The following is a 13,630-nucleotide window of genomic DNA, read 5'->3' on the forward strand; positions in this document are numbered from 1 at the left end:
GAATTCCAGCAATAACTGGAGGCCCATGGATTAGCCACCATTGGATTCTTCCTGGGCCTTTCTTCCCAATTATGCAGAAAAATTGGGTTAATTTAGGGCTGCAATGTGTAGATCACAGATTCAGGACAATTAAAGGAAAGTACTTCTTCACGCAGTGCATAATTAAGTTATGGAACTTGCTCCCACAGTGGAGGCAATGATGGCCACCTATGTGGGATGCCTTTAAAAGAACTTCAAGGCTGTTTAGTGTGTTTTTACAGACACACCTACACACACACACACACACACACACACACGTGTACTATGCCTTAAGGGAATGATACTCTATATATTTCTATAAATTGTCTTGTACATATTCAGCTCTCCTTTTTTCTTCCTTTTTAAATTAAAAAATATATAGCACTCAAATATATTCTAGATAAATAAAGCAGAGAATAAACAACATATATCCACATTTGTAGGTGGAGGGGGCCACACAGTGGCCAAACGTAGGAAAAAGTCAACCCTGCAAAACAGGATATGCTTAGTAGATTTTCCTGGTAACCTCCCAATCTGATCATCTGTAGGGTTGCCCTTGAAAACTGGTTACGAGTATGGCATCTTGGCTTCCATCAGGAACTGACAGCACTAATATCCCTCAATCTCAGTTAATAAGCAGGTGTTTTGCTTCGCAAGGTTCGACTTTTTATCTTTAAATTCCTAACTGGTTCCAGTCATAGCTGTCAACTTTCAGATTTGAAAATAAGGGATCAGCAGCCTCACCTGTCCTGGGGACAGTCTATGGGATATCTAACAATCCGGGATAGCAGCAGGAAGCAGCAGGAAATGGCACTGGAATAAGGGAATTTCCCTCAAAAAAAGGGAAGGTTGACAGCTATGGTTCCAGTAAAACTTAGGGAGCTCCTTTTCACACCTGTATACTTCCAATTGGAGAAGCTTCATGTGCCACCACATTCATTCATTCATTCATTCATTCATTCACTGCACCATTTCAGACAGGGTAGGGGAGGCAGCAGTAAGTCAGCACAGCACAAATGTGAAATGGAAGATGGGAGATCAGGTAAGCAGCCCTGCCCTACCAACTGTGGCTGATCCAGAATATAAGAAAACTCAAACAGGAAATTAGTCCAGGTAAAAATGGGGGAAGCAAACTTTTCTTCTCTCAGTGTGTGTTCCATTACATTACACAGTTCGGTGAGATGATCCCCTTCATCATGCCTGCAGGTTGGCTGCTTCTACAAAGAGCTTTTTTTTTTCTTGTGGAAATAGCCATACTATGAAGAGCTCTCTGAAGGGACAATGAAGTAGCCTACTGAATTTCACGTGGTTGGTTAAAACGTACCTTGGCCATCAAGGAATTATTTGAACCCTGGCCACTTTTATTTTTATTTAGCTTATTTTAATTCCTGACATGCTAGTTTAAAAAGTGTATTTTGTGACTGCAGACACATACCAACTTAACTGGGAATAATTGTCAAGTGGACTTACTTCTATATAAACGATTGCACAGCAAGTAACTGGTTGGCTTTACACCAAATTTGCAAGCCTTTGTGTTAGTCCATGAGGAAACAACTTCAAAGTTATACCCCGGGTTACAAACGCCTCAGGTTACAAACTCCACTAACCCAAAAGTAGTACCTTGGGTTACAAACTTTGCCCCAGGATGAGAACAGAAATCACGCGGTGGCAGCGGGAGGCCCCATTAGTGAAAGCGCGCCTCAGGTTAAGAACGGTTTCTGGTTAAGAACGGACCTCCAGAACGAATTAAGTTTGTAACCTAAAGTATTAGGACCACTGTAGTTGGTCCTAATAAATGTTTGCAGTATTTTATACCAGACATTATTTTGGCACCCTCTCTTTCCCATGCTGAACACTAGATGGCACACAATAGCTACAGTAGCTCTTTGACTCAGAAAGTCACAAATATCCAATCCTAGTGAGGATGTCTATGGGAAAGTTCTAAGCTATATTGATTTCAGAAATTCTTGTTTTTGAGCATGTTCACTTACAACTGAACCTTTGGCCAGCCTTCACTAGCCAAAGTAATTTGCTAGAAAAATGGGTGATCTCAGAGAATGAGAGTGAAAGGTGTCATTGAATTCTGTGGGATTCACTTTTGGGTAAACATGCATAGGTTTGTACGTTTAGTGTGTTGCAACAAAACAGCAAAGAGCTTTGCAGTATTGTACAGCATAATACATTTAGGAGAGTTTATGCTATAATAAATTGTTTCGGGGAAATGCAAATAGTGGATGCCTGTGGCATTTCAACAGGATTGCTGTCCAACAGAACAGGGGCAGCTACAGTGAAAGCCCTGCTCTGAGTTAATGTGAAGCAATATCTTTGTTACTTGCAGAAGAATCTATCTTGCAGCCTACAGCGGAGGTATATATACCTACTGGGTGGATAAGGTATAAGGCAGACCCTCAAGTAACCTAGTCCTGAGCTGTATAGAGCCTTACATGTTAATACCAAAACCTTGAAGTTGGCCCAATAGCAGATTGGTAGCTAGTGGAAATCCCAAAGCAAAGTGTTATGGTATTTTGATGGTATTTTGCCTTCCCAAGCAACCTAGTCACTATGCTCTGCACTGTCTTGGCTTTTGTGACATGTTTGCACGTAATGTGTAGTTAGAGATTGTTGGTTTTTTATCAGTGTAAGTTATTTGCATCAGGTATGCCCAGCCATTAATGTTTTCGTACCTTTAGAAAAACAGGCATCTTTAGAAATACAGCTTTAGAAATACACCTCTCTCCCAACATTTCCAGGTATGAATTTAATTATTTAATTATTTCCCAGTGCTGCGCATATTTGCGGTTGTGAACAAGTTGATCTGCCTGTACATTCATCTGTTTGAAACACAAATGATTGCATTCTGCTCTTCCTGTCCTGTGGTCAACAAGACCAGATACTAAGTTTACCTTTGGCAAAATAGAGTTGTGCACCAGTAATGCACACCTTTTAGACAGAATTCACACAGAAATGAGAAAATATGCATCAGCTAAACCATTCAAATAAAATAAAAATGCAGTCAATTTCTCTCAATTTCACGACACTGCTCTATTAAAACTATACTGTTAATATTCATATTTAACCTTTTATTTAGCTCAAACAATGTGCTCAGTGAAAGTGCTGGAAAGTTCATAACAATTAAAATGACAAAGAGTCTGATATTTTTAATAGCGGCTGCTCTGAACAGTAGCATTGAGTGGCTCAATACTGCAGTGATTTTGAATTCAATATGATGCTAACGTGTCTGGCACAATCTGAGCATTGTGTAAAAATGCTCCCACTGGTATAAATACCCCTTCCATGCACAATAGCTAATGAGTATATGAAAGAGCTCTTTCAAGACAACATTAAGTTGTTCAAGGAGATACAAACCCAGCATTGAGTGAAGAGCTACAGTGCATTTGCTCTAATGCGGTATATGAATCATTTACTATCCTTGGCAATGTATCAGAGCCTTTAGATATATGATATGATCCTAGTGAAAGCCAATAAAATTCTCGAATCATCACACCTTGGAGAGAGTGTGGTTCTTTTTTTATTTTAAGTACTCCCTTCAGAAAGTTCCTTGTTGTTGATTTATAGCATTAATAAAAATGCACCAAAATGCAATTTAGTTGGATCATACTAAATTATGACTAAGTAAAAAATGAGTGACAGGACAGCAACCATCATCGTCAGTATTAGTTGCCATGCTAAGAGACATTACTGTGTGTCCAGGCTTCTGGTGAATTTGGACCATCTGCTTTGATTCTGGCTTCTCTGGTGGTGTTCATCTTTTAGCAGGATGGGATAGTGTTTCTGGGATATGCACTTTAAATATTCTGTTTATTGCAATTTGCTTTCTTTGTATCTGGTTTTTAATTGTATTTTTAGCCTTTTATTATTATGTCGCTTTGAGACCTTTTAGAAGAAAGTTGCAAATTAACACAGTTAATAAAATGCTAAGGCTAAACTTGAGTAAGCAGGAAGGGATGGGGTTGGCAGGAGAAGAAATTGAGGTTTGAGGTTGCAAGTTGCACAGGATTTGTGTTTTTTGTTCTCTGTGAATTGTTACATGAACTATACTGGAAATATCCTAATCATGCATTTTTAATTTTTAAATTTTTAAAACTATTTCATATTTAGTGAATTGTAAAACTGCAGCCCTTATGTTGTACCCACTTTCTGCGTGCTTGTATCCTATTGTTAACTTTGTTGTCCCTTTCTTCTTACACTTGGAGGCACAGAGATTCATTTTGCTGTTCTGGAGCAATATGTCAGCTTTAGGGCAAGCTCGTATAGCTTGTGGCAATTGGCCTTATGGGCCAAATTGGGAGTGCCAAGCCAAATTAGGCACATGGGCTGGAGGTTGTCCACTGCTAATGTAAGCATTTGAGTATATGCAATCAACCAGCTCAAATTTATTGCCTAAAACCAGGGATGTTTTGCAGCCAGAACTCACTGGAAATCAGTTCTGGCCCCTCTCAAGTGAGCGCCATTGCCATTCTAAGAAAATGAGGGAGGTGTTCATGGTGAGTTCTGGCACCTCTTTTTCTAGAAAAATAGCACTGCCTAAAACTATAGGTCATCACAAGATAAAACAAAACGGGGTGGGGTGGGGGTGGGGGTAAATATAACAGAAGCCATAAGTCATCACTGTGTAAAACAGTAAAACATGGGGGAAATATATAGTGCAACAAATGTGATGGGGGGGAAATCAGGATTCAGCATAATTAATTTTTAAAATGGCTAAATTAAACCTCATAGCTGACTTTTCAAGTGACATAATTACGGAGTCCAGCTCAGTCAGTTATTTTCCTAGGTTTAAGTTTACTTCAAAACAATTTCTAATTTTAACTTGTAGGCAACAATTGGCCATAATGAAACTTATAAAAATAAGATGAAGATAACTGAGTCAAGTCAAGTTTCTTTAATAGTATCTTTTATACATTTGCATTGTAACCTTCGACTTTTGCTAGGCTTTTGCCATTAAAAGTATATTAATATCCTTGTTTAAAAAGCTATCTTCTGACACATTGACCAATGGGTACCATTCCCCCCCCCCTAAGAGATTGAGATTTTTCTGCCTTCAGCGCCTTGTGTCAATGAACTGTTAAACAGATAATGAGCTAGATCCTAACCTCATTTAAATCACAGTGACAGAAGAGTTGCTTGTATTCCTTGCGAATCTGCACTCAAGAATTGCTGAAGGCCTTAGCTGAAACCAAGAAGCAGGAGTGAACTCCTTCCTCAGACAGAACGGCCTGGTTTATATTTAAGTAAATTATACACATGAGGCAAGAGGACATCTTTACTGAGTTAAAATTCAAAATCTTGCTCCATAAACACATCATTTGTACATGAGTTGAACTCCTTATCTAAGACAAGGTCTCACTGGCAGGAAAAAACGCTGCAAACCCAGAGCAGCTGCATCCCAAAAAGGTACCTGGACAACAAATGGCTATAAGAAAGATAGCTTAAGAAAGTGAGCCAAGCCAACTTTTTATGTTATGCGATAACATAAAAAAGTCCTAAAACGCCTTGGGCGCTTATGCTGATTCTAAGATGGTCATGAACTATTTTTAAATTTGTACTTAACAAAACATATGCTAAGCGCCATGTGCTGGTTTAATGCAGAATTAAGGATAATATGTCCATAAAATGCTTCACCCGATATATTTACCTTATTTCAAAGGCATATAAAGAATATGAAGTGGCAAGTACCTGTCTTCAGATATTCTCTCAACATATGAGTATCACAGTTTTTAAATGTTTGGCAGGTAGTCCGGTATTTTTAAATACTCTTTAAGTCACTTTGAGACATTTATGTAAAAAGCAATGAAAAAGTGTAATAAACAATTCTCCCAGATTATTTACTACTACATTTTATGCAATATAGTTTATAATCAACAAGAAATGGTAGATAAATAGCTACTTTCCTTTTGTGTGATGCTGTTAAACTGGAGATATAAACTGAAAGTAACACTGTTACAGATATATGTCAACTGTTTAAAAAGGCGAGGAGGACCTAATCATAACAAAATACTTTCATTGCAAAACCCTTGTTGCAGTAAATGGCTGAAAGGGGAGGTTTTTTCCCCAATAAAGCCCAACTCTGTGTATTGTACGACCCTGAATATATCCCACAAGGAGAAGAGGTTGTATCAGGAGGAAGTATGTCTTAAGGACTTCTTTGCATTACCTTTTATGGGCATGATTAAAACCAGGCTCATTTTTGTCAACTTTTATACTGCTCTGTGGTGTGAGTATTTGTGAAAACATTAACCATGTGCCCAATTTCCTTTGTAATAAATATAGCAAGTTCACTATGATGACCACAAAACTGTCATTATGCTCAGAATACATGTTCCTCATGAGCAACAATTTAGGATTTAGGTACAGAAGCTGTGGTCTTCCAGATATTGTTGGATTCTGAACCTCATCAGTTCCACACAGCTCGGCCCATTATTAGAGGCCATGGGACTTGTAGTTCAGCAATATCTGGAGGACCTCAGGTTCTCCATGCCTAATTTAACTGACAGAGGGAAATTTGCAAGGCTTCTGAAAGGAGAACAGAGAAGGATGTGGCTTTATGAATCACTGGAAATCTAACACAGTCATCTTTCCATTCAGCATCAGCAACTGTCCTGGGAACATCTGATATGATCATAAACAAGACAAAAGAAATAGATTTTTTAAAATAGGGTTTTGTTTAAAATAATCCCACGTGTATTGTGTGATCTGGAATGGAAAAGAGTTTGTGTAACCACAAACTAAATATATCAAAAGGCAAAGTCTTTACCATAGCTGCAAGCTGTAATACTTGTTTCTTGCCTTCAGAACAGGCAGATTTAGCTAATTCCACGGCTTGACTTGAGTACATGCTTTTTACCTATAATGGGACAATCACAAAATAAATCCCCTTTGAATAAGTGAGCCTTTAATAAGCTTTGGTTATTTGGGCATGGTAAAATAATTCATCTTCCCTCCCTCCCTACTTTTTCTCATTATGAGTGTGTGTAAAGGATGAAGTGGAAATCCTAACCCACAGTGAAAATTATGGGAACATTCAGGGTGAATTTGGCTAAGAAATTGTTTTAAAGGGATCCTATGTCTAGCAGGTCTTGGGATTTTTTTCATGAGGAAAGCTTAAATGTGCTGAGAGTGGCAGAATCCATCATTTTTTACCACTACACTACACCATGTGTGGATTCCCCCCCCCCCACCGGCAATACCCTAAGGCTAATAATGGGTTAAACTGGATCTTTTTTTTACCTCTATACATTTTCTCCTTAGAGGCATTCTGCAAGATGAGTTAGACTGAGATCTATAGTGAGTTTCCAAAGTCCCCCAGTAATCCACCCTCTGTTTTAACTGAACGCTAATGGGTGGTACCAATGACTAAGTCAATGTCCTCCACCCTGCTTCTGTCAGATGGGTGTCTGTGGAACTGAAATAGAGGACAAAACATGGGTTTCTCAGTGTTCCAATGTATGTGGATGTATAGAGTTAAATGGATGTATAGAGTTAAAAATGAACTGCTTACTCTAAAAAGAGGATATCTTATTGGTGACTGGGCTTCTGTTAAGAGACAACTTATGCTCAGATTCCACTTCTTTGATAGGTGGCTCTGCCCACTTGTCATGGTTGAGGTGGAGAGAGATAAAGATATGGGCCAAAGAGGTTCCCCATCCCTCACCTAAAGGTACATTTGTTCTCCAAAACACCTTTTTTCAAACACTGGTAGAATATAGCCAATCACTGGCCTCATTACAGCCACTGAACATTACACCACTACAGCTTGGACTCAGCAGATTTCTATTACTGTCATTAGAAGTGCTCATTTTTTAGAAAATTCTTCATGCACTTTTTCTGATGAACCTTTCCTTTTAACTAAAATACTGTTTTTCATAACACTATTGCCAAGGAGCTTGGTGAATGTCTGACATGAATCTGATTTATAATTATTCTTCCAAGTTGTCAAATTTTTGAAATATTCTAGTGGAAATGGTAATTCAGAACAGCTTTCTTCTTAGAAAATGCATGACAGATTACCCATCATTTTCAAAAGATGAACAGATATGGACCTTGATAGATCTTGATGATGGCAAGCTCTTGACCAAACTGTTATGGCAGCATGACATAAAATTCCATTGTGTTTTGCCAGGTAAAATCGTCTATTTTTGCTTAGCATCCTAGGCAAATATGTTTGGCATTTCACTATGTATCAGTGCCAAACTTTCTGGTGTGTTTTCAAGAAAGGAATGAAAAGACCAGGCCACAAACTACTGCAGTATATTAAGTGCTTGGGAGGATTTCTTGGCATCATCAACAGATCTTAAAAATCACATAAATAGTTGCATGTGGCAGTTAATAACAAAGTTACTACAGTATATGTGACGCCCAAGCCAAGGAGATACCGTATTTACTCAAATGTAATGCACACCTTCTTTGGCCAAATTACATTGTGAAAATTAGGGTGCACATTAGATTTGATGGTGCATTTACATTCGCCAGCAAAAACCTTTTTTGGTTCCAAGGTTTTAAAATTTGAGGTGTGAATTAGATTTGATGGCACGTTGTTGTTGTTGTTGTTGTTGTTGTTGTTGTTTAGTCGTTTAGTCGTGTCCGACTCTTTGTGACCCCATGGACCACAGAACGCCAGGCACTCCTGTCTTCCACTGCCTCCCGCAGTTTGGTCAAACTCATGCTGGTAGCTTCGAGAACACTGTCCAACCATCTCGTCCTCTGTCGTCCCCTTCTCCTTGTGCCCTCCATCTTTCCCAACATCAGGGTCTTTTCCACGGAGTCTTCTCTTCGCATGAGGTGGCCAAACTATTGAAGCCTCAGCTTCATAATCTGTCCTTCCAGTGAGCATTCAGGGCTGATTTCCTTAAGAATGGAAACTCCTTAAGAGTCTCCTCCAACAACATAATTCAAAAGCATCAATTCTTCGGCGATCAGCCTTCTTTCTGGTCCAGCTCTCACTTCCATACATCACTACTGGGAAAACCATAGCTTTAACTATACGCTTTGTTGGCAAGGTGATGTCTCTACTTTTTAAGATGCTGTCTAGGTTTGTCATTGCTTTTCTCCCAAGAAGCAGGCGTCTTTTAATTTCGTGACTGCTGTCACCATCTGCAGTGATCATGGAGTCCAAGAAAGTAAAATCTCCTCTAATTCCGCCATCTGCAATCCCCTGCATCATATCCCATATCATGCCCAAAGGCCCCCCAACTGCTAGGAGCACATATTGGTGTGGGGCAGTGAGGCCTGAAAGCCCCATTCTGAACTTTCTTCTATTCAAATAAAGAGTCCATGGGACTCTCAAGAGTCTCTTCCAGCACCATAATTCAAAAGCATCATTTCTTCAGCGATCAGCCTTCTTTATGGCCCAGCTCTCACTTCCATACATCAGTACTGGGAAAACCATAGCTTTAACAATGCGGACCTTTCTTGGCAAGGTGATGTCTCTGCTTTTTAAGATGCTGCCTTGGTTTGTCATTGCTTTCCTCCCAAGAAGCAGGTGTCTTTTAATTTCGTGACTGCTGTCACCATCTGTAGTGATCATGGAGCCCAAGAAAGTAAAATCTGTCACTGCCTCCATTTCTTCCCCTTCTATTTGTCAGGAGGTGACGGGCCCAGTGGCCATGATCTTCGTTTTTTTTTATGTTGAGCTTCAGACCATATTTTGCACTCTCCTCTTTCACTCTCATTAAAAGGTTCTTTAATTCCTCCTCACTTTCTGCCATCAAGGTTGTGTCATCTGCATATCTGAGGTTGTTGATATTTCTTCTGGCAATCTTAATTCCGGCTTGGGATTCATCCAGCCCAGCCTTTCGCATGATGAATTCTGCATATAAGTTGAATAAGCAGGGAGACAATATACAGCCTTGTCGTACTCCTTTCCCAATTTTGAACCAATCAGTTGTTCCATATCCACTTCTAACTGTAGCTTTTTGTCCCACATAGAGATTTCTCAGGAGACAGATGAGGTGATCAGGCACTCCCATTTCTTTAAGAACTTGCCATTGTTTGCTGTGGTCGACACAGTCAAAGGCTTTTGCATAGTCAATGAAGCAGAAGTAGATGTCTTTCCGGAACTCTCTAACTTTCTCCATAATCCAACGCATGTTTGCAATTTTGTCTCTGGTTCCTCTGACCCTTCGAAATCCAGCTTGCACTTCTGTGAGTTCTCGGTCCACATACTGCTTAAGCCTGCCTTGTAGAATTTTAAGCATAACCTTGCTAGCGTGTGAAATGAGTGCAATTGTGTGGTAGTTGGAGCATTCTTTGGCATTGCCCTTCTTTGGGATTGGGATGTAGACTGATCTTCTCCAATCCTCTGGCCACTGCTAAGTTTTCCAAATTTGCTGGCATATTGAGTGTAGCACCTTAACAGCAACATCTTTTAAAATTTTAAATAGTTCAGCTGGAATATAATCACTTCCACTGGCCTTGTTATTAGCAGTGCTTTCTAAGGCCCATTTAGATTCACATAATACAGTAAATAACTATACAACCTTTGGAAGACACCTGAAGGCAGCCCTGTGTAGGGAAGCTTTTAAATATTTAATGTTTTATTATGTTTTTATATGGTATGTTGAAAGCCGCCGAGAGTGGCTCGGGCGACCCAGTCAGATGGAAAAATTCCTTCCAGTAGCACCTTAAAGACCAACTAAGTTAGTTCTTGGTATGAGCTTTCGTGTGCATGCACACTTCTTCAGATACACGCACACGAAAGCTCATACCAAGAACTAACTTAGTTGGTCTTTAAGGTGCTACTGGAAGGATTTTTTTTATTTTGACTATGGCAGACCAACACGGCTACCTATCTACTACCAGTCAGATGGGTGGGGTATAAATAGTAAAATTATTATTATGGAATAGGATGTCCCCAGGCCCAGCTACAGCTAGGAAACTGATAATGGGGAACACAATGATCTCTGGTGTATGACTTTTGCAGGCTGATGGTAGGGCCTTTTGATAGTAGTTTCATTGTTGCTCCACTGAGCTTTTCACATGCCCACACAGGGCTTTTTGTAACAAAAGGAATAGTGCAAGTGTAGATAGGCTGGTGGATGTTCAATGGGTCATGAACTAATGGTAGATCTAGGTTTAAACATGAGCAGCAGCAACAACAATTTTATTATTTATACTCCGCCCATCTGGCAGGTTATTTTAAAACTAAGGGGGAGTTTCATTCAGGTTGAATTTATGTCAAAGTGTGGTATTACTGAATTTAGCTATTAATTGTTAAAACATATTTGATCACAACAACCAAACTTTTACAGTGACTACAGTGTATTCCAGAGGCTCAGAAACTGACAATATTTTATATATTATTCCTGACAGCTTTTAAATCAATTTCACAGGTTGCTGAACTTGTGGTTTTGTTTTTGTTTTTTTAATAAATTTTTATTAGAGTTTCACAAATTTTTATAAACATATAACACAAACAAAAAACAAACAAAATGAACAAGTATAGCTTAAAAACCATATTTTCTTATACCTTAGTTCGCTGACTTCCCCATACCTCCCCTTTCTACATTCCAATTTTCTCAATCTTATCTAATTTATAACCCTTCTTTTTCTTTAACTTAACCCTTACAGCTGTAAACCAACACTTTTTAGAACCAATGTCATTCTAACATTCGTAAATTTTACAATGTTTCTTAAGATAGTGCTTAAATTTCTTCCAATCTTCTTCCGCCGTCTCTCTTCCCTGGTCTCGGATTCTGCCTGTCATTTCCGCCAGTCGCATAAAGTCAATCACCTTCATCTGCCATTCTTCCAAGGTGGGTAGATCTTGTGTCTTCCAATACTTTGCGATGAGTATTCTTGCTGCTGTTGTAGCATACATAAAGAATGTTCTGTCTTTCTTTGGCACCAATAGGCCGACATTGTAATGTGTGACTATAAAATCAGGGGGAATCTTAATGGTTCTAAGAAACCATAATCTAAATTTATACAAATAACTGTGCAGGCAATGCTGGAAAAGATATATAAGGGAGGAATATGTTTGCTATTGCAGTTACAAGGAAAGGCAAACAATTATTTTAAAGTAGAGAGGAAAGCTGGACAAGGGTATATTTTCTAAAAGCATTGTGCATGGACTCACCACCTAATTTATCATTGTAACTGTTTTTGCTGTTGCTGCTAAAGTCTTATAGACTAACTAAAGTATTAAAGATTAATCAGTTGTTACACAATAGGTAGAAATACCTGTCTAACTAAAGTAAACTAGACTAACTAAAGTATTAAAGATTAATCAGTTGTTACACAATATGTAGAAATACCTGTCTTAAGCCATAAGAAAAGGCGAGGCGGAGGAAGCAGGCTCAGCCCCGCCACCGACTTCTCGAAGCCCCCGGACAAGGGTCGGGGAGGAGCCTGAGCTCAGCCGTAGCCATGGCACAGGTAGCGGCAGAGAGGAGGGGCAGGCAAGGTGGGGTCTGCAGGGGGGGGGGACTAAGCCTGGGAGTTGAGGGTGTATCTTTTTGTGTGTGCCTTAAATATTTATTTGTTATGACATTTGGTTTAAAGACACGAACCAATTCCATGCGTAGAATATAAAAGTCAAAGCCCTAAGAGATCATCTTATTATTTTAGATGTGATGCTGGCAGTGAGGTGAAATGAGCAAGGACAGTTATTGTGTATTCAGAACATGTGTGGATTGTTCTAAGGGAAAAGGCACATTGACTTTTATCCCCTTGAGTTTAACATGTGATTTATTTATTTTTAGTTAACTATTGAAAAACTAACACACTGTTTAATCTTATTAACTATGTTGTGTTTAACCCTGTTCTGTGCACTATAGATGTATTACAGTTTGAGGTTTATTTGTCATTGTCACCTACGCTTTCAAGAGTTTTTCACTGCCCAAGTTGAAAAATGGCAGTGGGTACGTATAGTATGGTACATCTCTTCCAACACCGGCCAAGAAGGCTTCCAAACATGTATAAATGGAAGACATTTCAGGTTTTAGAATAATAATAGGAATTTTTCAAGGACTCTACAGTCGTACCTTGGTTCTGAAATGCCTTGAAACTCCAATGTTTTGGCTCCCAAATGCCGCAAACCCGGAAGTTAGTCTTCCGGTGTGCGAACATATTTTGGAAGCTGAACGTCCAACACAGCTTCCGATTGAGTGCAGGAAGCTCCTGCAGCCAATTGGAAGCCACGCCTTGGTTTTCGAATGTTTTCGGAAGTCAAACGGACTTCCAGAATGGATTCTGTTCGAGAACCAAGGTACGACTGTATTGGGATGTGGCATTACCCAGTTTTAAAGATGAATTTACACAGCTCCTAACATTGTTGACAAAACTCAGATTAAGAATGTTACTGGTAACTATAAAAATACCAAAATATTTCTTGGTATAAGTAATATTGCATGTATTTGGCCATTACGCCCCTCTATTAAGTACTCATCTGTTAGTGATTGTTTGGAATTATGATAATTTAAAAGTGTGTGCTAATTGCTATTTATATAGTTCTCTAGAGTGTTTGAAGAACTTCATATGTAATCCTTACAGTAGCCATGTAAGAGCTGAGGCTGCCTTGTTGAAGGGAGTTTTAAAATTGGGACTGCAGGTCACACTCTGATGCTACGTGTTGTATTGTACTGACATGCAAATG

The 13,630-nt window shown here is 39.1% G+C and overlaps 1 protein-coding gene across 2 annotated transcripts in view; it reads left to right on the forward strand.

The window, feature by feature from the left end:
• The first annotated feature begins 12,336 nt into the window (after positions 1-12,336).
• Positions 12,337-13,630, forward strand: part of LOC310689307 (integrin beta-1-like) — a 48,159-nt gene continuing 46,865 nt past the window's right edge. The window contains exon 1 of one of the 2 annotated variants that reach the window (XM_083466862.1): positions 12,337-12,411. In XM_083466862.1, the coding sequence (XP_083322988.1) occupies positions 12,403-12,411 (9 nt within the window). In that variant the 5' untranslated portion in view covers positions 12,337-12,402. The remainder of the gene's footprint in view (positions 12,412-13,630) is intronic. The other variant, XM_083466863.1, reaches the window with a different exon arrangement.

This window comes from Podarcis liolepis (assembly GCF_965112155.1).
Source record: "Podarcis liolepis genome assembly, chromosome: 12".
Taxonomy (NCBI): domain Eukaryota; kingdom Metazoa; phylum Chordata; class Lepidosauria; order Squamata; family Lacertidae; genus Podarcis; species Podarcis liolepis.